The 27,999-nt window shown below is 43.4% G+C and overlaps 1 protein-coding gene across 1 annotated transcript; it reads left to right on the top strand.

Annotated features, from left to right (window-relative positions):
- The first annotated feature begins 229 nt into the window (after positions 1-229).
- On the top strand, positions 230-27,944 carry LOC114452255 (potassium voltage-gated channel subfamily D member 2-like). The gene is made up of 7 exons (XM_028431465.1): positions 230-255; positions 534-1,715; positions 23,658-23,820; positions 24,274-24,372; positions 25,341-25,439; positions 26,441-26,661; positions 27,770-27,944. The coding sequence occupies exons 2-7, from the start codon at positions 604-606 to the stop codon at positions 27,942-27,944; spliced, it is 1,869 nt and encodes a 622-aa protein (XP_028287266.1). The 5' UTR covers positions 230-255; positions 534-603.
- Positions 27,945-27,999: the final 55 nt, after the last annotated feature.

The following is a 27,999-nucleotide window of genomic DNA, read 5'->3' on the forward strand; positions in this document are numbered from 1 at the left end:
TGCGGATGGTAAAGAAGAGAGAGGGGGAAAAAACAGAGGATCGCGCGTGGACAAATGACCACTCTGTGCCGAGAAGCTGCTGCTTGAATTGTTGAACTTGTTGATGCAGCGTTATTGTACTGTTTTCTCCTCTATCGGCTGGCTGCAGTGACAAATAGATGGGTGGCGGAATCACAAGTGCTCTCTTCCGAGGATAGGGTTTTTTTTTTAATTGAACTCACCGTGGATGCAGTTTAAAGAGCAACCTTCTCTAAGGTGGGTGGCTTTTTTACTTGGATATTTATTGGGGGGAGAAAAAAAACCTTCTCACTGATGGATAACGCTTTCAAAATCCAAATCATATTCTGCCGCAAAGTGGGCTTCCATAACTGAACAGTTACACTGAGGATAAAGCGTGCGAGTGATCACTCAGTGCTATGCGCAGTGTCAGTATAAGTAAATGGGATTGTGCGTTTTCTTATCACATTCTGTTAAGCCGGGGAGCTTCAGAAGCCTGTAACCATCAGTGTCTCTATCTGCTCTTCTTCCTGCAGATGCAATTCATCTCTGAGCCATAGCACTGTGATAACCGGAGCAGGGTCGCATTCAACACTATAGGTCAGCATGGCAGCAGGTGTAGCGGCATGGCTTCCCTTCGCCCGAGCAGCGGCCATAGGATGGATGCCCGTGGCGAGCACCCCGATGCCCATTCCTCCTCAAGAGAAGAAGAAAGGCCAGGACGGACTCATCATCCTCAACGTGAGTGGGACCAAGTTTCAGACGTGGCGAACCACTTTGGAGAGGTACCCGGACACTTTGCTGGGAAGCACGGAGAGGGACTTCTTTTTCCACGAGGAGACAAATGAATACTTTTTCGACCGTGACCCTGACATCTTCAGGCACATTCTCAATTTCTACCGCACGGGGAAACTACACTATCCACGCCAAGAATGCATATCTGCATACGACGAGGAGCTCGCTTTCTTTGGCATAATCCCTGAGATCATTGGGGACTGCTGTTACGAGGAGTACAAAGACCGGAGGCGCGAAAATGCGGAGAGGCTTCAAGATGACGAGGAGATGGACATGAACAATGACGTCACGCCAGTGAACCTGACGTACCGGGAGTACCTGTGGCGGGCTTTTGAAAACCCCCACACCAGCACCTTAGCCCTGGTCTTCTACTATGTGACAGGATTCTTCATTGCCATATCAGTGATGGCCAACGTGGTGGAGACGGTTCCGTGTGGGACTTTGCCCAACAGGTCAAAGGAGGTTTCCTGTGGAGATCGTTACGCACTGGCTTTCTTTTGTTTAGACACTGCGTGCGTCATGATATTCACTGTTGAGTATCTCCTCCGTTTAATCGCAGCGCCGAGCCGGTACAAGTTCGTTAAAAGTGTGATGAGCGTCATTGACGTGGTCGCCATCATGCCTTACTACATCGGCCTGGTTATGACCGACAACGACCAGGTGAGCGGCGCGTTTGTCACGCTTAGAGTCTTCCGGGTCTTTCGGATTTTCAAGTTCTCCCGGCACTCCGCCGGGCTGCGCATCCTGGGCTACACCTTAAAGAGCTGCGCCTCTGAGCTGGGCTTCCTTCTGTTCTCCCTCACCATGGCCATCATTATCTTTGCAACGGTGATGTTTTATGCAGAGAAAGGCTCCCCAGCCAGCAAGTTCACCAGTATCCCTGCAGCGTTTTGGTACACCATTGTCACCATGACAACACTGGGGTAGGTGGCTGCATAAGTCCATAAAAACCTTAAGGCTTTGTAACACCCCATAAATCCCAGCCTCAGCTGTGTTATTGCCTCAGTGAAATTAATTTATTCCGAAGCTGTTACCAAATAAAACCACAAATGTTTAATTGCAATAATGATAACACCACGAATTAATTACGCATTACTTCTGTTGAGCCAGTTTCTCATTCTTGGAAAGCTGTTATAATTAGCTTGTAGATCCTAATTTGCACAAATTGTTTGGTCGTTGTTTGAAGTAATTGTCGCGAGGCTACAGGTGTGCATTCATTGGACATATTAACGGCCTCGCGCTCTGCTCAGCCAATGATCAATGTGCTTTCGAAGCTTCTTGTGCGCAATTCACTGCCTATCAATGAGCCTCACAAGCACCCCCCTTATTATGTTGAATAAGGCCTCGTCCCTGTCGGGTTTTCAGGGTCTTTTTTTTTTTTTTTTTTTTTTTTTTAGTGGATGTTTGGAGAGGTTACAATGAACATTTCGGTGTGTTATGACCAAAAATGCGCAGACAAATGAAGAGCTGTGATTAGAGAGGAACTAGTGTGCAGATAGTAGCACACACACACACACACACACACACACACACACCTTTTCTGTGCCTGCACCGCCTTCTCTCTGCCTCCCATTCATTCTCAGCTCTCCTCTGCTCTGCTCTCTCTTCCTTTCACCGAGTTACAGTAAATATTTGAATGCTAATTTCATGCTCATGAACAATGTCAGCTGTATTATGTGCTGATGTAGCATAAAATAATTAAACTCGGTTAAGACGATTACATCAAATTAATTCGTATTGATGAGCGCACTCAGGCACTCGGCTGCTCAGAGTGGGTTCTTTTTATTACTAGTATTATTATTATTATTATTACCATTATTCACTCCAGCGCAGCCCTTTGGAACAATGTGCTTCCAAAGGTGTGGAAAAAAAAACTTTTGTATGTGAAACCATTTGGCTTTTTAAAGCAAACAAACAGAATGCAGACTTTACACAAGCTTTGAGTGTAAAGACACTGCCTGCTCCTCCACTCACAGCTGCTTCTTTACTGTACGAGCACAGCCGCTCCGCCTGTGTAAGTCCTCACGCCTTTCTCTTCACTGATGACACAGAAATGAGCTCTTGTTGAAATAATGCCGCACTTTAATTTCAAAGTCACAACATCACACATCAAACATTGCAAAACAAACTGCCCCTGGCTGTGTGTGCGCTTGTGCGCTCGCCTCTGTGTGTGTGTGTGTGAGAGAGAGCGAGAGAGGGGTTTAAATGTGATCCTGTCTGTATTATTGTGGTTTAACTGATGCAGAGATCTTCACAGTGCAGATGAGCTCCAACAATCCTTCTTGTTTTTGTCTTTCCTCACATCTGCAGTGATGCAGCCGCTCAGCACCTGGGTACACTTCAGCCCTGCAGGAAACATATGTTATTGTTATCATTGTGAATTCTTATTATTTAACATATTGACTGTCTCACCAACTTCTCTGGATCTGCTCTCATGCTGCAAGTTACACTATGTCGGTGGATCTCTTGTCTTCTTAATGGCATACACCCCCCCCCCCCCCCTCCCCGAGCTCACTCGATACAAGTTGAACTACCACTCACCCTCTAAATGACCAATGAGAACATAATTAGTAATACGCATGACCTGCTGATTGAAGCTGCCAGGCGCACTGCTGCATCGGCCGTGTTTTCCATTTACATTCAAAGCACAGATGAAAGATGAGTTGTATAAGCGGGTACATTATTTATCTTTGGGGAGTAACAAAGATATTGCTGCATTCGGTGCAGAGTTTCCTTTGTGTTGCTCAAGATGGATTTGGAAAAAGATGTTTTGCCCTGTGAGAACAATGCTGAAACGTCCTTGGCAATGGGGACGTCTCTGTCACTCCATTGTGAACCATGACAGCCTGGCTGACAGATTTGTAACCTGAACTGAAGCCTCACTGTGGTGCAGAATGCTGCATTAGTGGACCACCGGTGGAGAGGCTGAATGCCCATCACTGAAAGACAAAGTCGTCCCTTTTTTCTCACGATTCATCGTTGTCTTGAGGCGTGCTCTTTAAAAAAAAAAAACATATTTCACACAAGCCTGTGGAGCTGAATCGTGGTTGTCAATGTCTGCCGTTACACTGGAGTGAGGAAAATATCTGTCGTACTCTCCTACAGTAACCTTCAAATGCTTATCTGATCAGGGGAAATGAGGTGTTGTGATGGTTTGTTTCAGAGCCCAGCATGCAGAAAAATTGATCCATGTCTAACCAAGAGTTATTTAGACAGATATGAATTGGGTAGTCTTTTCATTTGGTGGCAAATAAGCTCTTTAAGGACTCGCGGGAGTGCTACTGGCTGGAACCATCATTTGAAGCCTTTGAAAGCATTTGATTTCATCCTGATAGTCATTGATGCTTTATGCCTGCGTGGTATCATGATGCCTTTCCACTACATATATTTTCAATTTCCCCGACTCACACCCTGTGGAAGTAAAGACAGTGGCATGCGTTCTCTCCCCTGCTGATGGCCCATTGATTGTGCTTAAGCAGACGTGCAGACGTTGGGAGAGCAGGGGCTCCTGTTCAGAGGCACTTGGCAGGCAGCCTGAATGAAAGGGAAGGGTGCTTGGAGACCAGCGGAGAATCAATAGCGCTGTGCAGCTGCGTGTCATGCCTCTGTGTGTCTACTGCTCTGTGCCACCAAACACAGGACAAGACCCACTTATCCCTCCTTATTTATTGTACCTAATCTCTGTGGCTGCTTATGGATACCCAACAAAGAGGAATGGGCTTCTGTTGGAACTTCAGGAATTGGGTTCAAAATATGAGATTTCTATCTGTGGTATTGTGCTTTGCTATATCTTTGAAGTCTGTGAGTATAATTTGGTGTGTTCGTCCATTTAAGGAAGCAATAGATCCCAATGTGAAGATAGCATGGTACATTGTTAGGCTGAAATCAGATGTCGCAGTGTTTCTTGCTCTTATTTTTTTTCTACATGATCCACATGGTCAGGGTGAATTAGCTGCAGAGGGAGTTTTTGGTGCTTCAGATCTTTTAAGTGATTTAAGGTGTAATGGAGTGCACTGCTGAGAGCAGCTGTGAAAACGGTGGAAGTCAAGCGCAACCCACAAGGGAAGAGGAGTGAGGAGGACAGGGTTTAGTCTGGCGTAGAGACGAGCACGTTTTCCTGTGGACACAGAGAGACATTACCTTTGACAGACACAACAGCGTTCAGCATCCTTTTCTGATAATGCTGAGAGGAACAGTCTTTCTAATTACTGATTTGTTGTGACATTTACTGTCTGAATCGTCCTGTGACGCCTCAAACACGCCTTCACATTGTAGTCAACTCAACTCAACTCAACAGATGCAGAATTTATCACCAAGTCGTTTGTCTGTGCTGCAGCTCCACCCACCAAATACAACTGGAAAGGCTTGACAAGTGAGTCCTATAAACCTCTCAGGGTAGGATTTATAAGACAGAGAATGCAAGGTTAACAGACATGAGGGTCACTGTAGGGCCTATAAACCACCAGAAGTATAACCATTATCATGGTTGCCAGTTTTGACACCTCAGCCTCATGGCAATCAAAGCCTACAAAGCCAGAGCATTAACTTCATGGTTCTGTGTGGTGCCTAGCAAAGCTTTTTGAAGTCCAGACCCTTCACACTGCATGTCAAATGTAATTGAAATGTACAGGAACAATCTGGAGGGCCTTTTACAAATCTGTACCCAAGAGATAACAAAATGCATCCTTGATATAGTGCTCCTGTGGTTGGATAAGTTACTGTGCTCCTGGCAGGCAAAGCAGCACATTTTTACTCCCCCCCCCCCACCCCTCTCTCTTCTGAGCAGCGAGAACATTTGGTGTGTTTGATTATGTAGTGCAATGGGTGTAATTTCTGTGTTCAGTAGAATACATTACACTACTTGGCATTGTGTATGTTGTATGCATTATGAAAATCAGCACTCCATTATGTGCGATGTGATGTATCACCGTGTAGAACAGAAGTGGCTAATGTGAGATGTGTAGGTTGCCATTAGGTTGTAGGCTCGTTGTGCCCCCCCCCCCCCCCCTCCCTCCAGGTGCTTTATTGGGGAGGATGCTAATAGAGGCAGGTATAATGGTACTGAAGTGACAGGTGACTTAATGAGAGGAACCTGGCACTGAAGTGTACCAGCTTCCTTTCTGCCCATGCAAATGACTGCGACTGGAGTATAGTGAGAGTGGGGCTGTAACAGGCAGCCTTCTTCAGAGGAGATTAAGATCATTGTGAAAGGCAGAATCTGTAAAAAAAACACTGAATCCTCTTCTTTTTTTTCTCTGCTAAATTGAAAATACGCACGCTCCTGCATTTTCTTTATCCTCTTTGTTTGCTGGAATGGTTTCATACTGGCAGTTAGAGATTTAAAAGGCTGTTATGGAGGTGAGGGTTGAATGACTGATTAGCATTTTTATGTGCATTCATATATTGCAGGGATATTACATCAGATTTATAAACTTCCAAGATTTTTTTTTTTTAATCTGTGCCTTAAATTTGATTTTAATGTTATTAGCTTTTTTTTTCTTTTTTTTTTTTACTGAAAAACATAGGAGTGTCAGAAAGAAAATGAATTTGTGGTCAGTCAACCCTGAACTGAAAAACAGATTATGGCCAGCTGGTAGGTTGACGTGAGGTTACTGTGTATGTGAACAGACTCTAAAAGCAAGCATGCGTCACTGCGGATGGTCACATTGATAAATAATCTATATGGAAAGGACAAAATGGCTGTCCTCCCATTTGATTCGATTTCTTTGACAACCCGTCTTCGAAGCAGCACCAATAATGCTCATTTCAAGTTGGGGGGGGGGTTTTCATTAATTCACCTTGAATGTGCTGCATTAAGCAGGGAAAATAGACTGGCATGTCTTGCACTTGGGTCTGGGTAACGTAGTGTGAGGATGTAAAATATGGCATCAGTGTTTTTTCCCTCTGCTCAGCATTTTTATCTTCTTCTTTGTATTGTAAGCAACGTTGAAGATTAATGGAATTTCCCAGAACAAGATTAAAGTTACTCCGAATGAATGCAGCATCACTGCATTAGAAAAATAAGGAGATATGTGAGAAAACACATCACCTCCATTTCATTGTTGTTAGAAAGCATTTGCTCTGCCTGGCTCCACTTCCATCCAATCTTAACAGCCCAGAAACCCTGACCTAGCTCGAGTGAGTGAATGAATGAAATGAGGAAATATTGCACATTCTGTGACTGCGTCCTATCATGAAAGTTGATATGTTGTAAAAGATAGCGGGGATGTAAAGTGTATGCCACAAGATCAGTGGATCAAATAGTGTGCAAATGATAAACCCCAGCAGCTATCTTCCTCCTGCTGCATGGCTTATTTACATACTCAGCATTTACATACAGATGAAAATGGCTTGTCTGGACGTGGAGATTGGTATACAGACAGCACATAATGCCTCCTCATCACTTTGTTGAAATGTACAACAGTGTTCTAAATGGATTCTCTTTAGGTTGAGTCCTGTGGTTTACACTTGGCGTACTGCTGAGCGTTAGATCAATTCAGTTATCATGTCGGGATCAATAAAAAGTTGTGTTCTACTAAAATATATTTGTGACACCAATACAACGACACTACCACAAATTTGGGATTTGATGTAACACCAGGGCCAGAAATCACCCACATCGGTCTGAGACCTTTCATTATAAAGGTGGTGATATTAAGGGAGGTAATGTAATATGGAGCGGAGGACAATGTGTCATGATTTATGAGCTGAATTTATTCCTGAATATATTTTCATCATGATTAATATTAGAAGTTTCGCTCTGCCATGTAATCCCTTTATTTACATGTATGCTTAATGGCAACAGTGTTTTAATGTAAATACAAATGCCTTTGTATGCCAGCTGTGTCCTGTTTCAGCCTGTTTAATCCAAGAAACGACTAATGAGCTATGTTATGGTATCTAGTATGTCTTTTCGATTCAATGAATAATCATTGCAGGAAGTGGACCAAAATAATAGACAGAGAGAGAGATGTTGCTTTAAAACATAACCTTAATAAGATACTCATTTGTCTAATCTAATTATTCAAAAGCAAATAAACATTTTTTTTCAAAATGCATTCTTTAATGTACCTATTAAAAACTAATAAAAAACACTTAAATTATTAACAGACCGTTAGGAAATATCAGCCATGGCATCGTGTATGGGGCATCTACTAAAAAATTAGCATGCTCGCCAGCTCCTGGCAGACCAGACATGGACATGGATTATCTGTTTGCACCATGTGAACCAGAGTTCGAAGTATCAAAGTATCCATGTCGACTGTATAGAAACCATCCAGCAATCAATCTGTATGTTTGTTTGCTAGATAAGCTTCCCCTGCTTGCTGTGGACGGCCCTTGTTGCCTGATGATGCTGCCATGAGAGCTGTGCTCATGGCAGCAGAAGCCCAAGGTAACCGTCCTCTGCTAAAAATGTATCCAGCTGGTTTTGTTCCCTCCATGGCGATAAATTAGACTAGACCAGATCTGGTGGAGTTTTCACAAGTGACAGATGCCTTAGACCGACTCACCTCATGCCGTCATGCTTTCATGCTTGCAGCAATGCAGCCCTGTGCAGCAAGGACGGCCATGCTGGCTGGATGAGTTCATATTACCTCGGTGCCAGATTCTACTCTTTATTGCTGGTGCTCTAGTTTGTACAATGTTACTGCTCTCACCTTGCTCTGATTTTACTACTCTTTGATTTAATTTTTTCCTATTGTTTGCTTTTATTCTGAAAATCTTGAATATTCTAGTGTTGAATATTCTTTTCCACTCATGCTATAATTATCTCTAATTATAGTAGAGCTCACTTTCAATAAAGCCCAAGCAGTTTTTTTTCAAGTTCAAGAACAGCCACTACTAAGTATCACCATTCATGTATTTAAAATTTCATGGTTCTGGTTTCACTGTGACGCCAGCAAACTCATTATCAACTCAATATAGTGTTAAAACAACAAAGGAAATAATTGATATGAACCTCACAGCCACATTAGCATTGCAAGTAAAGTCTGCTCGGCCTTGCACTTGTAACATTTGTGTAACTCACGAGCTGATCAGCATGCAAACTGTGCTTGTTTTCATGGGTGAGCTATAATGTTTTTAATGTCCATTATGCCTACGTGAACATTACACTCACTCCCCACACTGGCATGTAATGAGTGCTGGATGAAGGAGAAACAGTTGTTCTTTTATTTTTAGATGCCACTGCCTTCATTATGCTGCCTTCCCCAGACCCACGCCAGCTTTTGCCCCCATCCTGACCTCAAAATCCAGCTTTGCCTTTGCGCAGATGTGGAGCTAAAAAGTTGAAAGAAAGGTGGTGATAGTTCCAGCCACCCCACTGCAAGGAGGAGTTTAGGAGCCCAGATTATTTCTCCCATGGCGTATGGGACGGCATAGCAAACACAATATCTTGAAATGGTGCCAGCTTTCATAATGCCAGAGTGTGAGTATCCCTCCCCCTGACATTTGTCTCTTTATCAAAAACACCCCTCAGCCAACAAGCCAACATCTGTGATCAGCAGAGATTCCGAGATTATAGCTAACAGCAATCATCAGTCTGCTGCGTGAAAGAAACAGAAACAAAGGAATTCACAGAGTGATGTAACTGGTGGCTCTCTGACACCCCATTTGAAGAGTGATGGGACGTCACTGTGGCTTTATGCTGATTTTAAACCCTCTCAGCAAAAAACATTAACTGGGCTGAAATGAGAGAAATCTGTACGCCTTGACAGTTTTTTTTTTAAGTGCCTGCTCTTAAATGCAACATCCATTCATTGTATGGCCTCAGATTTCCGTGTAAAACGGCGTTATGTTAACACCAGTTACTGCCTTGTATCCTGTGAGAGTGCTGGAATCAATAGACTTTCATGTTGTAGCAGAAAAAAAGAGAGACAACAGCAGAACTGTGATTGTTCGCAGCCATTCATAGCACCTGCTCACGAGGTGATTGAAGTCATGAATATTGATTTTGCTGGTTTGTTAGCTTAAACCTTTGATTCACTGTCTCATTTTTTTTTGTCAAAGCTGAGGAATCCTGTGCCAGGATGCCATAATTAAAGCTCAATACTGATCCCACAACAATGAAATCCCATGGAAAAGAAAAAAAGCACACACACACACACACACAAAGTGTGGCTTTGAATCGTGCTGCCCATACCAGCCACCGTTAACCTAGTTTCATTGTTGAGTCTTTGCCACGGGCCCCATAGATTATTAGTTTCTGTGTGCTGTGTGAATGATAAGAGGCTATGTCCCATTTCGGTTTAGGTATAAAGAGCTTCCTCCTGTCTGCCTGGCAGGGAGGTCCTGCTGAGAAGAAGGATGTCAGCCTGTCACCCTGACGCATGGCAGCTGTTTCCTGCCTTGCCCCAGCTTCTATAAATAGCTAAATATATCACCTAATGTAGGCCATTTGGTCAAACAGAAACTAAACAGGGCATGTGCTCCCGGGCTATATTTTTCTCTTTCACCTCAAACTAATTTCCCATGTACAGGTGTATCGTCTCTCCGCAGCCTGAATGTTCTCTACTTTTTTAACATCTGCAGTCTCACATGGATTGATGACCTGTTAAGTGGTGATCCTATAGCACCATCATTTTATGTCAGCTAGAGACATTCAGACATTTAAAGCTGATCTAAAGAGAGTGCAACATTTTTTAAAGAGCATCAATATTTAGGTGTGATTCATTTTTGATGAGATACAGTGAAGATAAAAGATCTGACTGCCTGTGCTGTTATAAATGCATTATAAACTACATGTATTTGATACAATCCTTAATGGAGCTTGTGGGTGTTTCTTAGCAAACATTTCACACTGTGCTACAATAAGATTATGGTCCTGATAAATTACCTCAATGTCCAATCAACACTTTACTGTTACAAGCTCAAGAATTAAGCTTTAAATCTTTACAAAGGGAATACGGCGAGGATGGTTTTATTGTGCCCACCTACTGTAAATTGAGAGCGGTTACATGACAGGTGGAAGGCAGCACATATCAGTGTCTTTCTCATGTCTGTATATCAGCATAATTTACTGCGCCGGTGTGATAAACTGTAGTATATTCTTCCAGGTTTCTGCATAAACAGCTCGAAGCAGAGCTCGTTTAAAGCTGGTCTGTCAGTCAGGGCTGCGCTTCAATCCAGGCTGAAATAATCATGACTGCACTGTGGATGGTCCTGCTGTGAAATTTATACAGACATGGACCCCCTGGAGTAATAACTTCAGTGGTCTTCTGACTTTTCATCAAGTGCCGTCAGCAGATTTAACAGGTCCGATGCTCCTATTTACTTTAAAACTATTTGGACTTATGTATTAAGAGTGTCCACACCTACATATATATGCTAGGATAGTCATTTTAGCATGCTCGTGATGGCATCAGTGTGGCCAGAGTGCCGATCATTATCCCATTGTAATGTGCAAAAAAGCCTGCATCCATAGTTTTTATAATCTGAGAGATGTAATAAATATTTTCTCAGAACGAGAACTACAGGTTCTGGGAAGGGTCAGAAACAATAGACCGTAATGCACCATTTAGTCAGATATCCTCCACGTAATGTTTTCATAAATCTGTCTAAATATCAGTGGGGCGGCGCGTTTGTTGGAGGAAGCCGCTCTCCCTGTGTTTTCCTGTGGATTCATTCATGTGTTACTGAAGCTTTAATAATTCTTCTGAGCTTTATTCAAAGTTGCCGTGCAGGATGCTGGCGCTGCCCTGCTAATGTGTCACCTGTGACACATGCCATGGGCGCCGCGGGGGAGGGGGGAGGGTGGCGGCGGGGGCGGCGGCGGCAGGTCAGGACAGTTTGCTGTAACTGTGTGTTCAGCTTCATGGGAGGCATTTTTATGTGTCATATAGAACGGGCTTGTCTGGAGTAAAAAAATATATTCTGCCCCTCAGACAGAAATGATTGGACCGACAAATCTACTAATTAGCTTTCATATAAAACATACAATTAAGAAAAAAAAAATATGGTGCGCTGTGATTCAAACACTCCTGGCATGTTAAAAATAACCAGACATGAGCAGAAATACTCAAATACAGCTCGAGCATTAATACATCAATAATTGGACTCAAGTAATATAATGAATGTAATTATAGAAATCTCTGAAAAGACTCAGGCTGAGCTTTTGACTTGAGTCAAGAATCTAAGTACTTTTTGTGCAAATGTTTAGGAATGTTTTCATTAAAGCCCACAAGCAGGTGGTGTGTAAGCATGCCAGGGGGGAAGTTAGGTCAGATTGGCTAAGCTATTAAAGTTAAAAACAAAATCCTAATCCTATCTTCTTCTGATGCTGCTGGTTGGATTTCATTGACTTGTAATGGCACCGGCTTTATTTGTATGGGCTACTGTAGATTGTTGTTTTTGTTTAGGTGTTGCTGTAGTGGTGGGTTCAGCTCTCATCTAGAGGATTTTCTGCCTGTGTGTCTCGCTGCAGGTGTCCTACACAAGAGTATCTCCACTGCTTAAGGATTGCATTTCCATGTGTGGATTTCTGCTGCTTTTTCAAGGTATTAGAGGAAAAAAGTAAACAGTTGATTATTATTTGTATTTTTTTCCCAATTGTCCATAATCCTTTCCGAGGAGCTTAAGAGTCAGATTTTTTTGGCATATGTGGCCTTATGTCTACACGCTGGCAGCAGACACAAATGAAATGTGTCTCATTGTGACTGTAAGGTCTTAAAGGCAGTGATGAGAAGAAAGCTGCCCAGACAGTTAACATTAATTAAGCCGGACACCGCAATCAATTTTAGGTCTAGCTCAGTCCTAGTCGCTGTCACATTCAGACTCTTACATGCATGGAAACAAACAACACACACACACACACACACATAGCATTTGCATTCCTAATGTGTATCTGCTGGTACGTTATGTAGCGATGACCTGGACCTCTCTGTCCTCTGGAGGCCACGGGGGAATCGCCATGGAGACCGATCCTGCTACAACATCTTCTACGTGACATTCAATTACCTCCAGAGGTGAAGCGGCCTCTCGTTCGCATCCAAAAATCAATTTTGCATGGACTTTACTACAGTTTACTTCTCTACATTTTTGTGTACACGTCGGTGACGGAAAACAAGCTGCGTTGATGTTATTCAAGCTCCCGTCGTCTTTTCTATGAAATGGCATCCATCAAAGTTAATGGGCTGTAATCATCACCACAAATACACTGTCACACGTCCCACCGCTCGCTCCTGAGTATTCGACTCCCAGTCAATGGGATGTAAAGACTGACAAGCACCAGGAACACAATTTCCCATATCATTAACAGCTCCGAGTGGGAATTGGGGAAAAAAACTTTTTTTTCGGATTTTGATTCCGTTTGCTCAACATCTTTGGGGATTGCAGAAGAAGATTTATTAGATGCAGATGTGACACACAGTCAATACTACTGACACAGTGTTTCAGGTTCTCATCAACGTCGTCTTGTGAAATACGTCTTGTTAAACTGTGTCTACCAACAGATCTGCTGTGTGGTAGATGGATTAATTTTCCAAGCAGGCAAGGCTGCCAGCTTCAAATCAGAGTTCAGCATATGTTGTATATCTATTTATCTCCAGGCTGTATGCTGCTGGACTTCTGATTATACATCACACAGGTGCACACACACACACACACACACACACACACAGAGAGAGACTACTCTTTCAGTGCCTTGTATGGCACGGCTCCAAGAAGAGTGTCCCTGATGCATTTGTGTGTTTGATAGGATGTTTTAGCTTTAGCGTCCCCATAAGACAATTTGTAGATCTCAACAGATGGAGAAGTCCAATTAGAACGTGGGAGAATGATTGAGGAAAAATATGGGAGACGAATGTTCCAACTCTGTCTCCTGCTGGACAGACAGACCGTCTAATCTTACAGTGCAGGTACAAAACAAATATTACCCACCGCCCCCCTTAGATCTTAGACAAAAAAAGGAAGTAGGGATTCCTGATTTGATTTCATACCACAAGACATTCAAAGAAGACGCAGAATATGATACAGTTCACTCACTCACTGCATCTACAGTATGTATGAATAAATATCTCCTTCTGTTGTCTGATTCTTCAAGGGCAGGCGTCCCACAAAGCAATTGTCTTGCCATCAGCCAAGACCAAAAAAAAACATGAGAAGAAATGGAAAAAGTGCTTAAATATAGCAACCCCCCTGGGATAGTAGAGGGAAGGGCGTGCTGTAGTGTGATTAAAATGAGTAACCTTCATTCAGTCACGATTGTTAACGGTTGTTTCGAATATGGGGGTCAAAACTGCGCCTTTACTCCGCCCTGTCCTCAGTGTTTTGACATCATTATTCATCAGGAGCCCTGTCCTCTGCGGTGACAAAGATGTTGAAGTTATAAATAATGGGAGTTGTGTCATTAAGCACACACTGGCCCAGGGTCAGTTTAATTCGGGCTTCAGCCACCCCTACTGTGAAGCTGATATGGCAATAAACGTGTTGATGACTGATAGATTGCGTGGATGCAAGGCCAATTTTTACCAGCAAAATGACCTTTGGGTTGTGTTGTTGTTGTTGTTGTTGTTGCTCCGGCTGCGGCTCAACGTTATTATTTTTGTGTCAATTTTTGATTTGACAGGAGAAGCCTCGTGGAGTGAAATGGGAAAAGTAATGATGTCCCCATGCGCATGAAGTGTTGTGGTGTAGGTGGGGTGATGGTGGATGGTGGATGCAGCTAGTATAGCTTTGCTCTGCCCCAGGGGCCAGTCAGCAGCTGTTAGAGGAGATGCAGCTCTTCCTCAATACTTCCCTTCAGGTTCTCACTGGTTCCTGGTGCTTGCTGTTATCTGGGCTCACTGCTGTCGTCGGCCTGGCTGCTGTCCACACACTCTGAGAGAGCGCTCTGTGCATTTTTACGCTTCGCCACTCTTTCTCTCTCATCCCAACCTCCACTATACCCCTTTAGTTTCACTGTAAGATTCTGAAGTGTCCCTTTGAACCTGCAGCTGTCTCTTCGTCGACTGGAATTTGTACCCTGATGTTTGTTTCAAAGACAGCCTCAGAGGAATTTAAAGTATGACAGATATTCCAAGGCGATTTTTGTTTAGCTCTTTATCTGCTACTGGATCCCATACAAAACATTAACTAGCCCAAGTGTGTGTGTGTGTGTTTTGTAGCAAACCTGAATATGAGAGGCTGCAGCTGTTTGGTGGGGGAAAAAAGCTGATATAAACAAATTTAGTTCCAGCTCGACCAGAACTGAGAAGTTATCTAAAGAACTGATCCTTTACCCTTTGTTATCATGTATTATCTTCAGATTTCTGCCATTTGTCTGATGTTTTTTAAACAGTGAATGGAATTTTACTTTATTGCATCTTTTAAGACCTCAAAGGTCACTGTTGTAGTTTACTTATGCTGCCACCAGCAGAATATGTTCAGACAAGATGTCTGTGTCAGTGACCCAAGGACAGGAGCTCCTATATATAGAAGAGAACCTCATCTTACGAGATGTATTTGTAACATTATCTGGAGTTGTGTACATACGTGTGACCTGCTCGGAGACGCCTAGGTCAGGACTTGGTGTCCCTCTTTCTCACATGACAAATGGTTGCATGGTTTGATCCCCCCCCTTTTGTGTCAGTGTAGCATCAGGACAGTGCAGCATGCTGCTGCATGAGGTCTTACACAGTTTTGTTGTCATTTGCTTATTACTTTTTTGTTTTGTTCCAATTCTTTCATCTAATGTAATCAGTTCATTTGGTTTCCGAGGTTGAGGAAAAGATCATGATGCTTGCCCCAGTTTTAGTATGACTCACTACCTGAAATGGGTGAAGCCTGAAGCACCACACTAAGGCTCCAGTACCTCCCTCTTCAAAATCAAATGTTGGTCCATCCTTATCTACAAACTGTTAAACGTAGCCTGAAACATGTGCCTGGTTGTGGCGAGTTGTTCCCTTAAAACATTCTGTAGGTTGCAGATTACAGGTTTTTACCGAACCCATCTGCATTTACTACATTTCAAAATCTTTTATTTCTGTTGTCATGGAGATGAGAGCATCTGACAAATGAGCTAGTAGATACATGAATTGAGCTGCTTTTCTTCGTCTTCATTGATTGGGAATTAAATAACCTTTGGCTCTTGAATAGTTGGTCAAGACATCACCTTCAGCTGTGCTATAACGGTGATGGGCATTTTCAATTATTTTTTGACATTTACTAGTTTAAACAGCTGATAAATTAATGGAGTGCTTCATTTAATATTGCATTTGGGAGATGAATAACAGACGGATTGTGTAAAAAAAAAAAAAAAATGGCAGATTTACAAATTGCCTGATTTACAAATGAAAATCAATGTGAAAACATCCTCCCTTCCCAGGATGGGAAATTGCTGCCTCTTCAAATGCCGTGCTCTCAGGCTTTATCTTAGAAATGTGAAGTCTCTGAGCCTGAGCTTAGATAACCCCGATGGCACCACTGTGACATAATCAGGGGTTATCGGGGGTTCACCTCAAGATGGTACACAGCTGATTTTACAAGCCAAAGCAGTTCTCCACATCATCAGGGAGCCTTGAGGGCCCCTTTTACGAAAAGGTCACTAAATTCAAAACAAAAATAAAACACAGCCTAAATGTGTAATAACTAAAAGTTGCATCTAAACGCCTGTAAATGTTTTTATTACAATATTACCAGGAGTAGAAATGAATGTGGCCAAACTCTGGTGACCTGCAGTCTGCCGTTAAAGCAGCAGATTTTTAGATACTGTAGCTCATGAATGCACACGCTGCAAACTCCGAGTTTAAGGGGCCATTTGGTTGAGGAAGCTGATATCCAGCGGCTGCTCTGTGTGGAATCGCACATCAAAGTTAATCTTGCACCGTCTGCTCTGGCACCGCGGAGCACTAATCTGCTGTCAGTGTGATGAGGCTCCTGGACCAGTTCCCCTTTCCAACACAGAACCACTAATCCATGAGACCTTTCACGTTTCTTTCCTCCTCTCAAACCACCTCACCGGACAACAAAGGTCACAGGGGTCACTTTCAAATCATGTCTGGTCAATACTTGTTGAACATCATCAACACCAGGATCCCGTGTTTGTGTGTTACGTTTTGGCTTTTGTCCTTGTGGTTGTTCAGAGAGTGGAATAATGTAATTAGCGCCCCTATTACTCCTGTAGACTGCAGCTGTTTTTTTCTTAATTGGCCATGTTAAAATTCAGCATTTTCACCTTTGGCCCTGCCTCAGGCCGTCACATTCCCAACTTGTAGCCTGTTCGATCAAAGCTTTCTGTGTTCAAGAAAATGCCACGGCTCTCTCGCCTGCATGCCGATTAACCTACGATGAATACAGAATGAGGTCATTAGCATAATCGCTTGAGTGTCTGATGATTTCATTTTATTATCACATTCTCTTATAATCCATAGCTCTGGTGCCCCTTCATGCCTCCAAACCCCTCTTTCATGTTCCTTTGCCCTCCCCGTTCAGCCACCAAGCAGTGTAATTGCATTATCAAAGTATTATACTTACGTTGTGGGGGTATATTTTTAGCCCCTTTGGCTTTCTGAAGGAATGTAGGGAGGATGGGCACATATCAAAACACCGAATGACAAATAAGACCCTTTAGAAAACGAGTGGGTTTACCTTGGTCTCATCGGGCCTGGCGGAAGATGACATAGACAAATTATAATTCTCACGTTTGCATGATGCCAGGGTAATGTGCTATTTTTATGCGTCCATGCAGATGCTGAACTCTCGTAAAACTTCTATTAATACAGCACAGCCATTCGTCTGATAATTAAAAGGAAGGCCACAAGAAATTGGTTGTAATCATGACGATGAAGAGCGGATGTAAAGGTGACTTGGCACATAAGAGCAGTGGAATAGGGCTGCTTTTTTGCATAGGACAGCAGTTGTTTCTCAAGTGTCAGCAGGTGTAGACTGAGAGACTGGAGAGGAGCAGAAGAAAAGAAAAATGTCAAGCAGGGCTCTGCCAGCACTGCATGATAATAGCAGAGGAGGAGAAAAAGAAAGAGAATGAAGCGTTTCATCTCCAACTCGTAGTTAGAGGCAGGCAGGTCCAGGCAGAGGACGGCTGAGTCAAAGTCAGGAACGGAAGAGCGGTAGAGAGGAAAGCTTTTTTTTTTTTTATCATCCCTGACTCTTAAGAAGATCTCCCAAATGAGGGAGGGCGTGCATGCTAATGTCAAAGCTGCGGTGATAACTAGCCGCCTGATTTTGCAGGGTTAGGGTTAAGCTGGGATTTGGAGGGCTGAGGGAATACATGTTTGATATGTGAGCGAGAGAGAGAGCTGAGGTGCCTTTGCCAGAGCTATACGTGGGGGGATTATTCTATATGGTTTATCAGTGTCTGTGTGGTGAAAAGAGAATTTCTCCGGTCTTTATTGGGTCTGCGTAGCTCCTGAGAGTCCTGGGGTTGAACGTTCGGCTGAAAAAAATCAAAGCTGCATTGACACTGCTGCACCAAAAGTCTTCATTTACAATGCATTAACACCAGGCGGCATGTAGCTGCGCGCACTGTGGTGCTTTTTATGAACTCCACATGCCAACCTTTAGCTCCACCTTTGTGGCCCACCACAAATCTGCTGAGAACAAATCTCAGCTGGATTGTGAAAGTCATAAAAATGATCTATCCGCTCTGCGCTTCATTGTGCCGCAGTTCAGCATCCAGTCAGAACAATGAAGTCTGATGCTCACCTATCTCAAAGTTGTCCTCCCCTGTAGCTATTGTTCACAGTTACTCATACTCGAGTGCTCATCTGTTTTTCCTACCACACGCGCAACAACAGGCAGTGCGCTCCTCTGGCTCCCCTCCTATCTCTCCTTTCCCATCTCCCCATTATGTTGTGTAGTTCTGCCAGCCTCCCCCTTCTCTCCCTTATCACCTGCAGTGAAAATCTAGCGGGCTAATCCCAGCGCCTATGGGATTCCCCTCACTATAATGATGTATATCTGAGGGGATAGCATCATAGCCGAGTCCTATCAGCCCACACACTCTTAATCCCATCAGTCTTTGGTGTCCAAACCCAAGAGATGCAAGCATTTTTGGATGTTATGCTCCCGACCTGTAGCCAGAGATGCAGTGCGAAGCATCAGGGATGATATTTTGCGTTTAGGGATCATGCTGGAGATCATGTTCATTTATTGTGTTTTTAGGTTGTCTGAAGCCGTGCGCTGTATCTTCCAGCATTGCACCACACTGTAGCTGCGCCTCTGCATTGGAAAAAATCCTTGCAGGGGTGCAACCCCTAGTGATGCTGCTGGTCGATCCTGCTTCACAAAGATTGTATTTGTTGTTTTACAGTCTGTTCGAGGTGGAGAAGGATAAACACAGCGTGCTTAATATTTCAACGTGCTGACCAGAACGCAAAGCATTAGGTGCATTAATAATATAAATATATGCTAGAACCAAACCTTTTTATTCTGTACATACATCTCTTCTCTTTTCTTACCCGCTGGTCAGATTTACTGCCAAAGGATCAGGCAGCCTTTTCTTTCTTCTTTTTTTTTTTTTTTAACTAAATTCTTTATGGGGGCTCTTAATATGACATAAGCACCTTCACGACCTCTTCTGTAGTACCCCATAAATCTTGCAGTCTTCACAAATACAACCCCAGAAAATTTATATCTTGGTGTGTCACTCATGTTGGTGTGCCTTGTGTGACATGCAGGCAGTGTAATCCATTTTCTTCAAATTCTGAATTCACAGTTCATGTCATGATGGAGTTCAGGAAGAAAATTACATTTTTTTTTGGTACATCTATTATTTAACTGTCAGCAAGAATGAATATTGTGCTCTTTCAGCCTTGTGGAAGAAGGTACAGAGAGCCGTATTGTTGTGCAGCATTGCTCCATTTGCTCCTTGTCATGACTTTCCCTTCTCGCTCGGTCAGAGAACAAGGGTCTATGTTAAGTCCTCACAGAAAGATTTGAATGTTATGTCCACTCTGACACCCTTTGCTCCTCTGCAGAGTGGCTTTACATTTCACATCACGCCCGCAGGAGATGTCATCACTTTAAGGGTGTCCAATACTTCCCGACCTTGCCGCCGTCCCTGCACAGTTTTTAATGCCTCTCTCTGTCATTATCAACTTTTGATTGGTGCAGTCCGTGACAGTATCGTAGTTTCAGAATAAGCGACAGGTTTTGGTCTCACAGGTTTGGAGGGCTTGTCTGTGCTGTAGAAGCCATTGAACTGTGAAACTGAGCGAGTGAATTACCCCAGGAAGCACCGATAGTGAGCCGGTGTGTGATGCGCCGTTCGGTGAAGGTCAGACAGAAAATCATACATTCAGAGAATTATCAGAGACGTTCCGAGGACACTCGATGCAGAGAGCATGTTTGGATTTGACCATTTTTATCTTTTCGTGTCTGAATGTGTACGAGTACAGTCAGATAGTAAGAGACAAATGCTGAGTGGGATATGAAGTTAAATCATGCAAGAAGGTGAGATTAGAATTAATTTGGATTTCGGTTTATCAGATTGCAGACCTCCTCGGTAATTATTGCCATGAAACAAGATGCAAAGATGGCGCATGAGATAGGATAGTGTGTTTAATTCATCTTCATTCTAATCAGCTGATGAATCAAAATGGTTAATGTATTAATCAAATTAGTTTCATTCCGGTGCTTCTCATTGAAATATCAAAGTGGAACAGATCAAAGTGTGGTTTGATGAAAGAGAGGTTTAATGTCTTCACCAAGAAGGATTTAATAGGATGTCACCTCACAGTCCAGCAGCTGCAGTGTCTTCATCACAGGGTTTTTTGGGGTTTTTTTTTTTAAACATCATTTAGACACCTTGACCTTGATTTCTAATCAATGGGACTGAAAACTGTGAGACCTCGTTCCCTTTTCTTTTTATTTATGCACTCCTGCAGGAGATAGATCCACAGTATAGTATAGTTAGAAGTGCCATGACAGAGGCTGCAGTGGATGACTGGATTTTAATGCTGTTTATAAAGCCCTCCCAGCTGAAAGATCTGTCACAATCCATCTTGGAACCTTAATCGTCAGCATTGCTAAGCTGTTGGCAACAATCTCCACTGGAATGTGAGCCGGTGAGACAGCGGGACTTTTAGACCTCTGTGGGTCCCTATCAGGAACTTGTGTCTGTGCTCAGTTTTTTGCATTGTGTGTTTGGGGCGTTCTCCTATCGGCCACTTTCTTTGTGTGCAGCTGCAGACACTGAATCCGAAAAAAGGGTCAGGTTTTACAGTTTAAGCTCATTTTGACTGAAAAGATTTCATTTTGTTTGATATTAGGAAAAAAAAAACCTGCCCCGTCTCTGAGAAATAAACAAATGACGTGTCTGTAAAGTCATCCAGATATCTTTTTTTTTTTCACTTCCCACTAACCAGATGGCAGTCAGATTTCAGACACAGGGTTCTGGAAGACAATCAAGGAACAAGATTGCTTTTTTAGGAAGGGGGATTGGTTTAACTAGATGTCAAATTAAAGGCCTTTGCTCACACACACACACACACACACACACAATGAGTGCATGTTCTTCCTGTGTGTTCCTGTGTGTCAAGGAGCGTCCATGTTTTGGGTGTCGGCGCTCGCTGTGAGGCAGTGAGGTCATGTACAGAAATCTGTCTCAGAGCGCCCCCTCCGTGATGGAATACTGCACTGCTTTTAAGGTCAACCACACAAACTCCACGCCACACGTTGAAACAGGGACTCATGAATGTTTGATTGGTCTATTATCCAAGCCAGGCGGGAACATTCATTCCCCAGTCCTGGAATTCGAACACTCCTTCTAGTTTGACATTTCTCCTGCACCGTCTGAGGCACAAACCCTCTCTCACTCTCTCTGTGCTGGGATTCATCTGCAATGCTGTCATCTCGCTGTGGGACAATTCTACAGAATGCGTTGTTTTTTAAGCCTGGTTACAAGTGCGAGCGCAGAATGGTTTCAGGTGGGTGGAAGTGGGGAATTGATACTCAGTCATTCCGACATTCCTCTTCCTCCTCTGCAGTGAGGATAAGAATCTGGCCATCCATCTTTGTGTCTCACCCATGTCAGCTTGGGGTAGCAAACGTGGGTACCTGGGAGTCGGAGACAACAAGAACAAAGCAGGAACATTACTTTAATCTGTCGCTGCTGTTAATTCCTACCGCTGCCGTCATCCAGGAGGCAGAGCTTTGTGTATCTCAGCTTCACCCTTATGAACCATCCATCACGGTTAGTGCCTCTCTCCAGAGTGTGCTTGCCCCTTTCTTTTTTTTTTCACCTGCTCACCACTGTGCTTTGCTTTCAAAAGGCGACACACACCAGAAGGACTGCGATATATTGTATCCTGTGGCTGATGTGGCGACATCTTGCCTCCTCCTGGTCGTCCCACTGGAAAAGAACCCATGTGAGCGGTTACATTCATGAGAAGGGATGCTCTCTTTTTATAGGGATCTCTTAATAGGCTTTTAACGGTACATCCAGAATCTATAATTGACACCTGCTTGCCAGATATTGTCTGTGATTACATAAGAAGATGACTTGGCCTGTAATGAACTGTAGAACTAATGACATCTGTGTGAGATTAGTCAACTTGAAAGCAAACTGTTGTACATGAAGTCCCATCAAGCGTGATATTAAAATGTCCACTTTTACATCCTTCCGCCCCAAGCTCTGAAAGCAGAGGCTGTTGGGGCCCAACGTGATGGAAACCTGAAGCTAATGACTCAAGCAGACGGCTGTGGGCATTAGACAACTTCATTTATGAAATAGTCAACCTCCCGTGTAGCGATACATTCACATTACCCTGCCTCACTTGAGAGACGCACTGCTGTCACAGCCACTGAGCAATGCTGATGTCCCCCTTCCTACCTGCATTCATCTTGCTCTCGGGGAGGTAATGGTCTTCTCAGGTCATTTGCGCATTAAGGTCTCCATCATTCATCTCACCCACCTTTCTATCCTGTGAACTGCTGGTCCTCCGCAGCAACGCAGAGAGATGTTTACGAGACGAGGGGAAACATCCGTGCTCGGAAACATTAAAAGCGTAGTGGTGCCTGCAGCATGGCGCGTCAGCAGATGGGCTGTATGTGAACATGCAGGGTTATGTTCGAATGATTCGCAGGTTTCTGTTGATTACCTTGGAGAAATCAGTAAGTTTGTCTTAATTGTGTAATGATGTTGAGTGATAATAAGCCCTGTCTGTACGGCAACAGACTCTGTAGTGTTTGGTATCTGCTGATGTAAAGATTTCAGTTTTCATGTTGAGCTCAGACAGGTTTGACAGGTCTACTACCAGAGGACAGACTCACTGCTGTGTGTGTTTTTTTCCCTTTTATGTTGATTATGAATTGATGGTTTCTCCAAGTATCTGCATTCCACATTGAAAGTGGAAAGGAATAAGAGCAAGTAGAGTAAAAAAAAACACTCACGAGTGACTGTTGCAGAGTCCCCGCAGACTTAAACGATCTCTCCAGGGTTCGGCATCACACTGTTCCACTCCCCTTTTGCCTTCTCTCAATGTGATACCACTCCCTGTATCTTTCACAAGCTGTTTGGCTAACAGAGGTCACAGAGGATGTGTAGCGCATTTGGTCGCGACGTGAAAGCATTAACCGGTGCCAGCAGGTGTGTAATTATATATGAAACAGGGTTTTTAAAAAGAGGAACATTGCGATGGCGTGTAGAAAGTAGGCCAGGAAGGAGAGGCTTCAGAGAAGACCTATTTATTCCTCACCCACTTCAAATGTGTGACTTGTTATTTGAAGTTGTGAAATATTCCAAGGTCATTGTAACTATTTCAAGAATATTAAAAATAACATTAAATATGCAACAACTTAACATGCTAAACCAAAAAAAAACCCTCTGAGGCGGCTTCATTAAAAGCAACGTGTGTTTTTTTTTTTTTTTTTTTTTCCTGCTTGTTTTTCCGCCCAGTAGGCTCACTGTTATCTGTTTTTCCGTGTTTCAGGTATGGCGACATGGTGCCAAAAACAATCGTGGGGAAGGTGTTTGGGTCCATATGCTCGCTGAGTGGGGTGCTGGTCATCGCCTTGCCTGTCCCTGTCATAGTGTCAAACTTCAGCCGTATCTACCACCAAAGCCAGCGGGCAGAGAAACGACGAGCCCAGAGGGTACTGACTCTCCCCCATCTCTCTCTTTTTTTTCTGTCTCTCTGTATATTTTGCTTCTATCTGCCCTTTTTTCTCTGTTCATGTCTTATCCGCACATAACAGAATGACAGGGCAAACACTGTCTTCCAGAATATTAATCTGTTATTGTGCTTCTGTGTATGTGTGTATTGGGGTGGGCTAAACTTGCTTGAGTATATTTCAATAGGAGAAGGAAATAAGAGAGGGAATGACAATGACTGAACAAATGATCTTCAGAGTATTGTGTCAGCAGCTTTTTCAATAGCAATATGTGCATTTCTTCCTAGTGTGTTTGCTAAAGGCAGAATTTCCTAATCGTAGATTTGAGCATAACCTTTCCCTACTAAATAGTACGGCTGCCAGAGGGAGACAGAGCCAATTAGTGTGACAGACAAACCGTCAGAGGCTAAAACAGAGGTCTGTTTGTTCAAACAGAAAACTCGCCTTGCTAGAATCCGTGCTGCGAAGATTCGAGGCACTAATGCCTATATGCGCTACAAACAAAACGGGCTCCTGATCGACTCACTGGAGGAGGTAACGGGGCCAAGCAGGAGCTTGGGGGCTGACTGACCGGGGCCTCGCTGACGCTTGCATGCCGCTCTGCTCGAGGGGGGGTGGGGGGGGGCCATGCCACGCCACCACACACATGGGAGGAGGGTGGAGGGTGGAGGGGCTTCTCATGCTGTAACACAGGGGCTGCTGTCATTCCAGTGCTTCAGTGTGATCGTCCTCTCTTTTACATCACACCTCTCAGCTGCAGCATTGACATGCTTCGTCAACACACACACACACACTCTCTCTCTCTCTCTCTCTCTGTCCATACAGCAGGAGGGCCAGGCAGGCACACATGCCTTCTGGTGGAACACAGCCATTACAGTCACACTGACTCATGACCAAGCTCTGCATGTCTGTCCAACAGGGTTTGGAGGGGAAGGAGGGGAACCAAAGACTTACTGGACAGTAGGTCGCCTATGGAGGCTGTCTGCTCAGCCTGCATCTCCTCTAAACTCTGTTTTTTTTTTTGATTTGCTGTGTGTTTTGTGTGTTCACTTCTAGAGCATCCAGGTTGTAGTGTCGACTAATACAACACACCTTCCATCCCAGAGCCGTGCAGAGCGCTTCATCAAGTGTGTGTCGAGTGTGTAGTGTTGTTATGGTCCTGAATCTGTGATGTGTTTGGTTCGATCTGTGTCTAGGTGTGCCACTGCTGAAATGCGCTCAGCAAGAATTTGACTTTTCTGATCCTTTCTCACCAAATCAGTGAAAGAATAGCAAAACCAATTCTATCAAGAGAAACATGTCTCTATGCATCCCTAAACGTCATCATCTCACTAGGTTCAGTAGATTGGCTGCCGTGCTACAGATCAGCATTTCAACTCTCAGTGCTTTGCGTACTCTCGACTACATCACTGAGCTATTAGCTGTTGCCTGACACCGAGTCTGAACCTGCTCATCTACACTGCTGCTTTTTTCTTTTTTTCTTTTTAACTTTGTCTTCCAAGGCCTCCAAGGAGGCAGGACAGGCCCTGGTGGGGAAGGCTGCCACCCCTCCTTTTGAGAGTCAACATCATCATCTGCTCCACTGCTTGGAGAAGACCACGGTAACATTTCTTCTTTTTCTTAGTTTAAAAAAAAATCACTTCTGTTTTTCCTGTCTCTCAGTATAAAGTATTTCTCTCTCTATTAAAGAAAAAAGTTCCATTAATGCAAAATTGCATCATTGCTGCAGTCTGTGCTGCATCATCAGTAATGCCACACAGAGTTACAAATACAAACAAAGTGAGTTCTTTCATGCGTGCTCAAACTGTAGAATCCAGTTAAAAATAGCTGTAAATGGAGTTGGGAAATGTTGAGTCCCCCTGTCAGCAACATGCTAAAGATAACATGACTCTACCAGCCAGTTACATTATTTCCTTCAAACAAATGGGCACGCTTGATTTTACACTATCTATAATTTAGAGATCTAAGAGCCTCTTTAATGCTTGGCTGTGGCATGAATTTTACACTTGCAGTTTTAAACCCTGTACAGGGAAAAAGACAAGCAGTAAATCTGTGTTTCTCTTCATACGTATATGTATGATCCTCCCCCCTCTCAAGTATAAAAGGCTTTACCTTCGTCTGGGAAAAGCTCCATAAAGGCTTCAATCAAATGTTTACATAGGCCTATCATGGTGTACATTATACATGGCAGACGGGGAGTGGAGCAGAGCAGGAGTGATGGAAGGAAGGTATAAGAATATGATTGGAGGCATGACATCAGATCCTGCACAGTGTCACTCTGCCACCTGCTGGAGGGGCCTGAAACTCACCCGGAGCCTGACCTTCAAGTCATGCTCATCTGTCACAGGGATAACAGTCGAGAATGTTTTCACAGATGGCACTTAATATGGACATCTGGGCCAATGTATTTCCATTCCCTCGATGATTCATTTTCCAATTATTAAACAATTTTCTGTGGATTCTGTTCAGTCTGTTTAGACTTGAGTGTGAAACATCTTTACTCATTATTTAGCGCAGCCAATCATTGACATAATAGAGTGATTCATAAGCATAACCCCGCATCTAAATCTTTCCTCCATTTTTTTTTCCCCGCTCTTCTCAGAATCACGAGTTTGTGGACGAGCAGACGTTTCAGGCCAACTGCATGGAGATTTCCGTGATGAACAAGTCAGGCTCCCGGACCTCCTCAATGTCCTCGTCTCCGCATGGCCTGAGCTCGTGCTGCTCTCGCCGCCACAGGAAGAAGAGCAGCTTCAGCCTGCCTAGCACAAACAACCAGGAGCTCAGCACTATACAGATAAGAGAGAGACCAGTGGCCAACAGGTAGTCTACCTTTCTGTTATTAGTTTCTGCTATACGTATATATACAAACATCCGCACCTGCATTATGAGATAAGATATTGATTCTATGCTAGGGAATTAAATGATTGATCTGCAGGTAGGTTTGATTTGATCTGTCTGAGGACGTCATGTGTATCTCCCACAGTCAATATTGTGAAAGATACACATGAGACGTACAGCTACAATACAACAATAATATCAACACAACCAAAGCAGCCGTAAACACTGAGCTGCTGTAGTGGTGATACAGTTCATTTCTCACTCACTCTCACTGATTTTTATATGAATTAAATTCGTTTCATTTTTGTTAGTGAGTGGATTTTAACAGTTCAGCTTGGTATCTATTGTAGCATTTTATATAATATGAGTTTAATGCAGGATTTAAGGTGAAAATGACAATACAATGTGACCTCACACATGAACAATAGAAGAGATCGACTGTGAGTTGTAGTAGTTTTTATAACGATTAGGCATCAGAACCACTGTGCTCGGGTCAGGAAATAACACGCTCACAATGGTAAACGTGTCATTTGATATAGTATATGCACTACATTGACACACGTGCTTCAATATTTTCCTACTACAGACACACCACAGCCTCAGTAGACAGTTGTAATGTGTTTTATCAGTCTACATTACCATAATGACCTGTGTATTTGTCACACTGGATAATTCTCATTGTTGTGACTTAAACTATTTCCTCACGAAAATCATCTAAAATATCAGGAACATTACATTTTTTCTTTTTCTTTCTTCTACTGCACTTAAAATGCACGACAGCAACATCCTTTAAAAAAACGATGGTGTAGTGGAACCAGTCATACATACTGAAGTGTTTTTCTGAGTGTTCCTGATTTAATTTCACTTCAAGAACAGGTCTGCTACACACACGCAGGCCAAGATCAACACAATACTTTTAATGCACATATACAAACGTATACACATTCTTTCCTTCTTCAACTGCTGAATGTACCTCCAAGCTCTCTTATAAATTCACACAACAACAACAAAAAATTGAATACATTTCTAAATGGTGCTTCTTGTGTAATACATTTACAAGGTCTGACCTCTCGGCCTCTCTCCTCCACAGCCGCTCCAGCCTGAACGCCAAACTCGATGAGACTGTGCCCTTGAAATGTGATGAACCTTACATCACCCCTTCCATGGTCAGCTTATCTGCCCCGGTGGTGACCTCATCAGACGGGGACGGCTCCACCACCACAGCATACTCTCAGAGCAACATTGTCCGAGTATCTGCCTTGTAGATGTCATGCCTATCTGATCAGCTAACTGGTCTCAAGAAGCACCAGATGCTGAGGA

Source organism: Parambassis ranga, chromosome 19 (genome assembly GCF_900634625.1).
Source record: "Parambassis ranga chromosome 19, fParRan2.1, whole genome shotgun sequence".
Taxonomy (NCBI): Eukaryota; Metazoa; Chordata; class Actinopteri; family Ambassidae; genus Parambassis; species Parambassis ranga.

Bases quoted from the DNA above. Each gene is read 5' to 3' on its own strand.
- LOC114452255 (XM_028431465.1), top strand. From the start codon at position 604: ATGGCAGCAGGTGTAGCGGCATGGCTTCCCTTCGCCCGAGCAGCGGCC. The intron at 25,440-26,440 runs GTAACATTTCTT...CGCTCTTCTCAG, and splicing joins ACTGCTTGGAGAAGACCACG to AATCACGAGTTTGTGGACGA. The intron at 26,662-27,769 runs GTAGTCTACCTT...TCTCCTCCACAG, and splicing joins GAGAGACCAGTGGCCAACAG to CCGCTCCAGCCTGAACGCCA.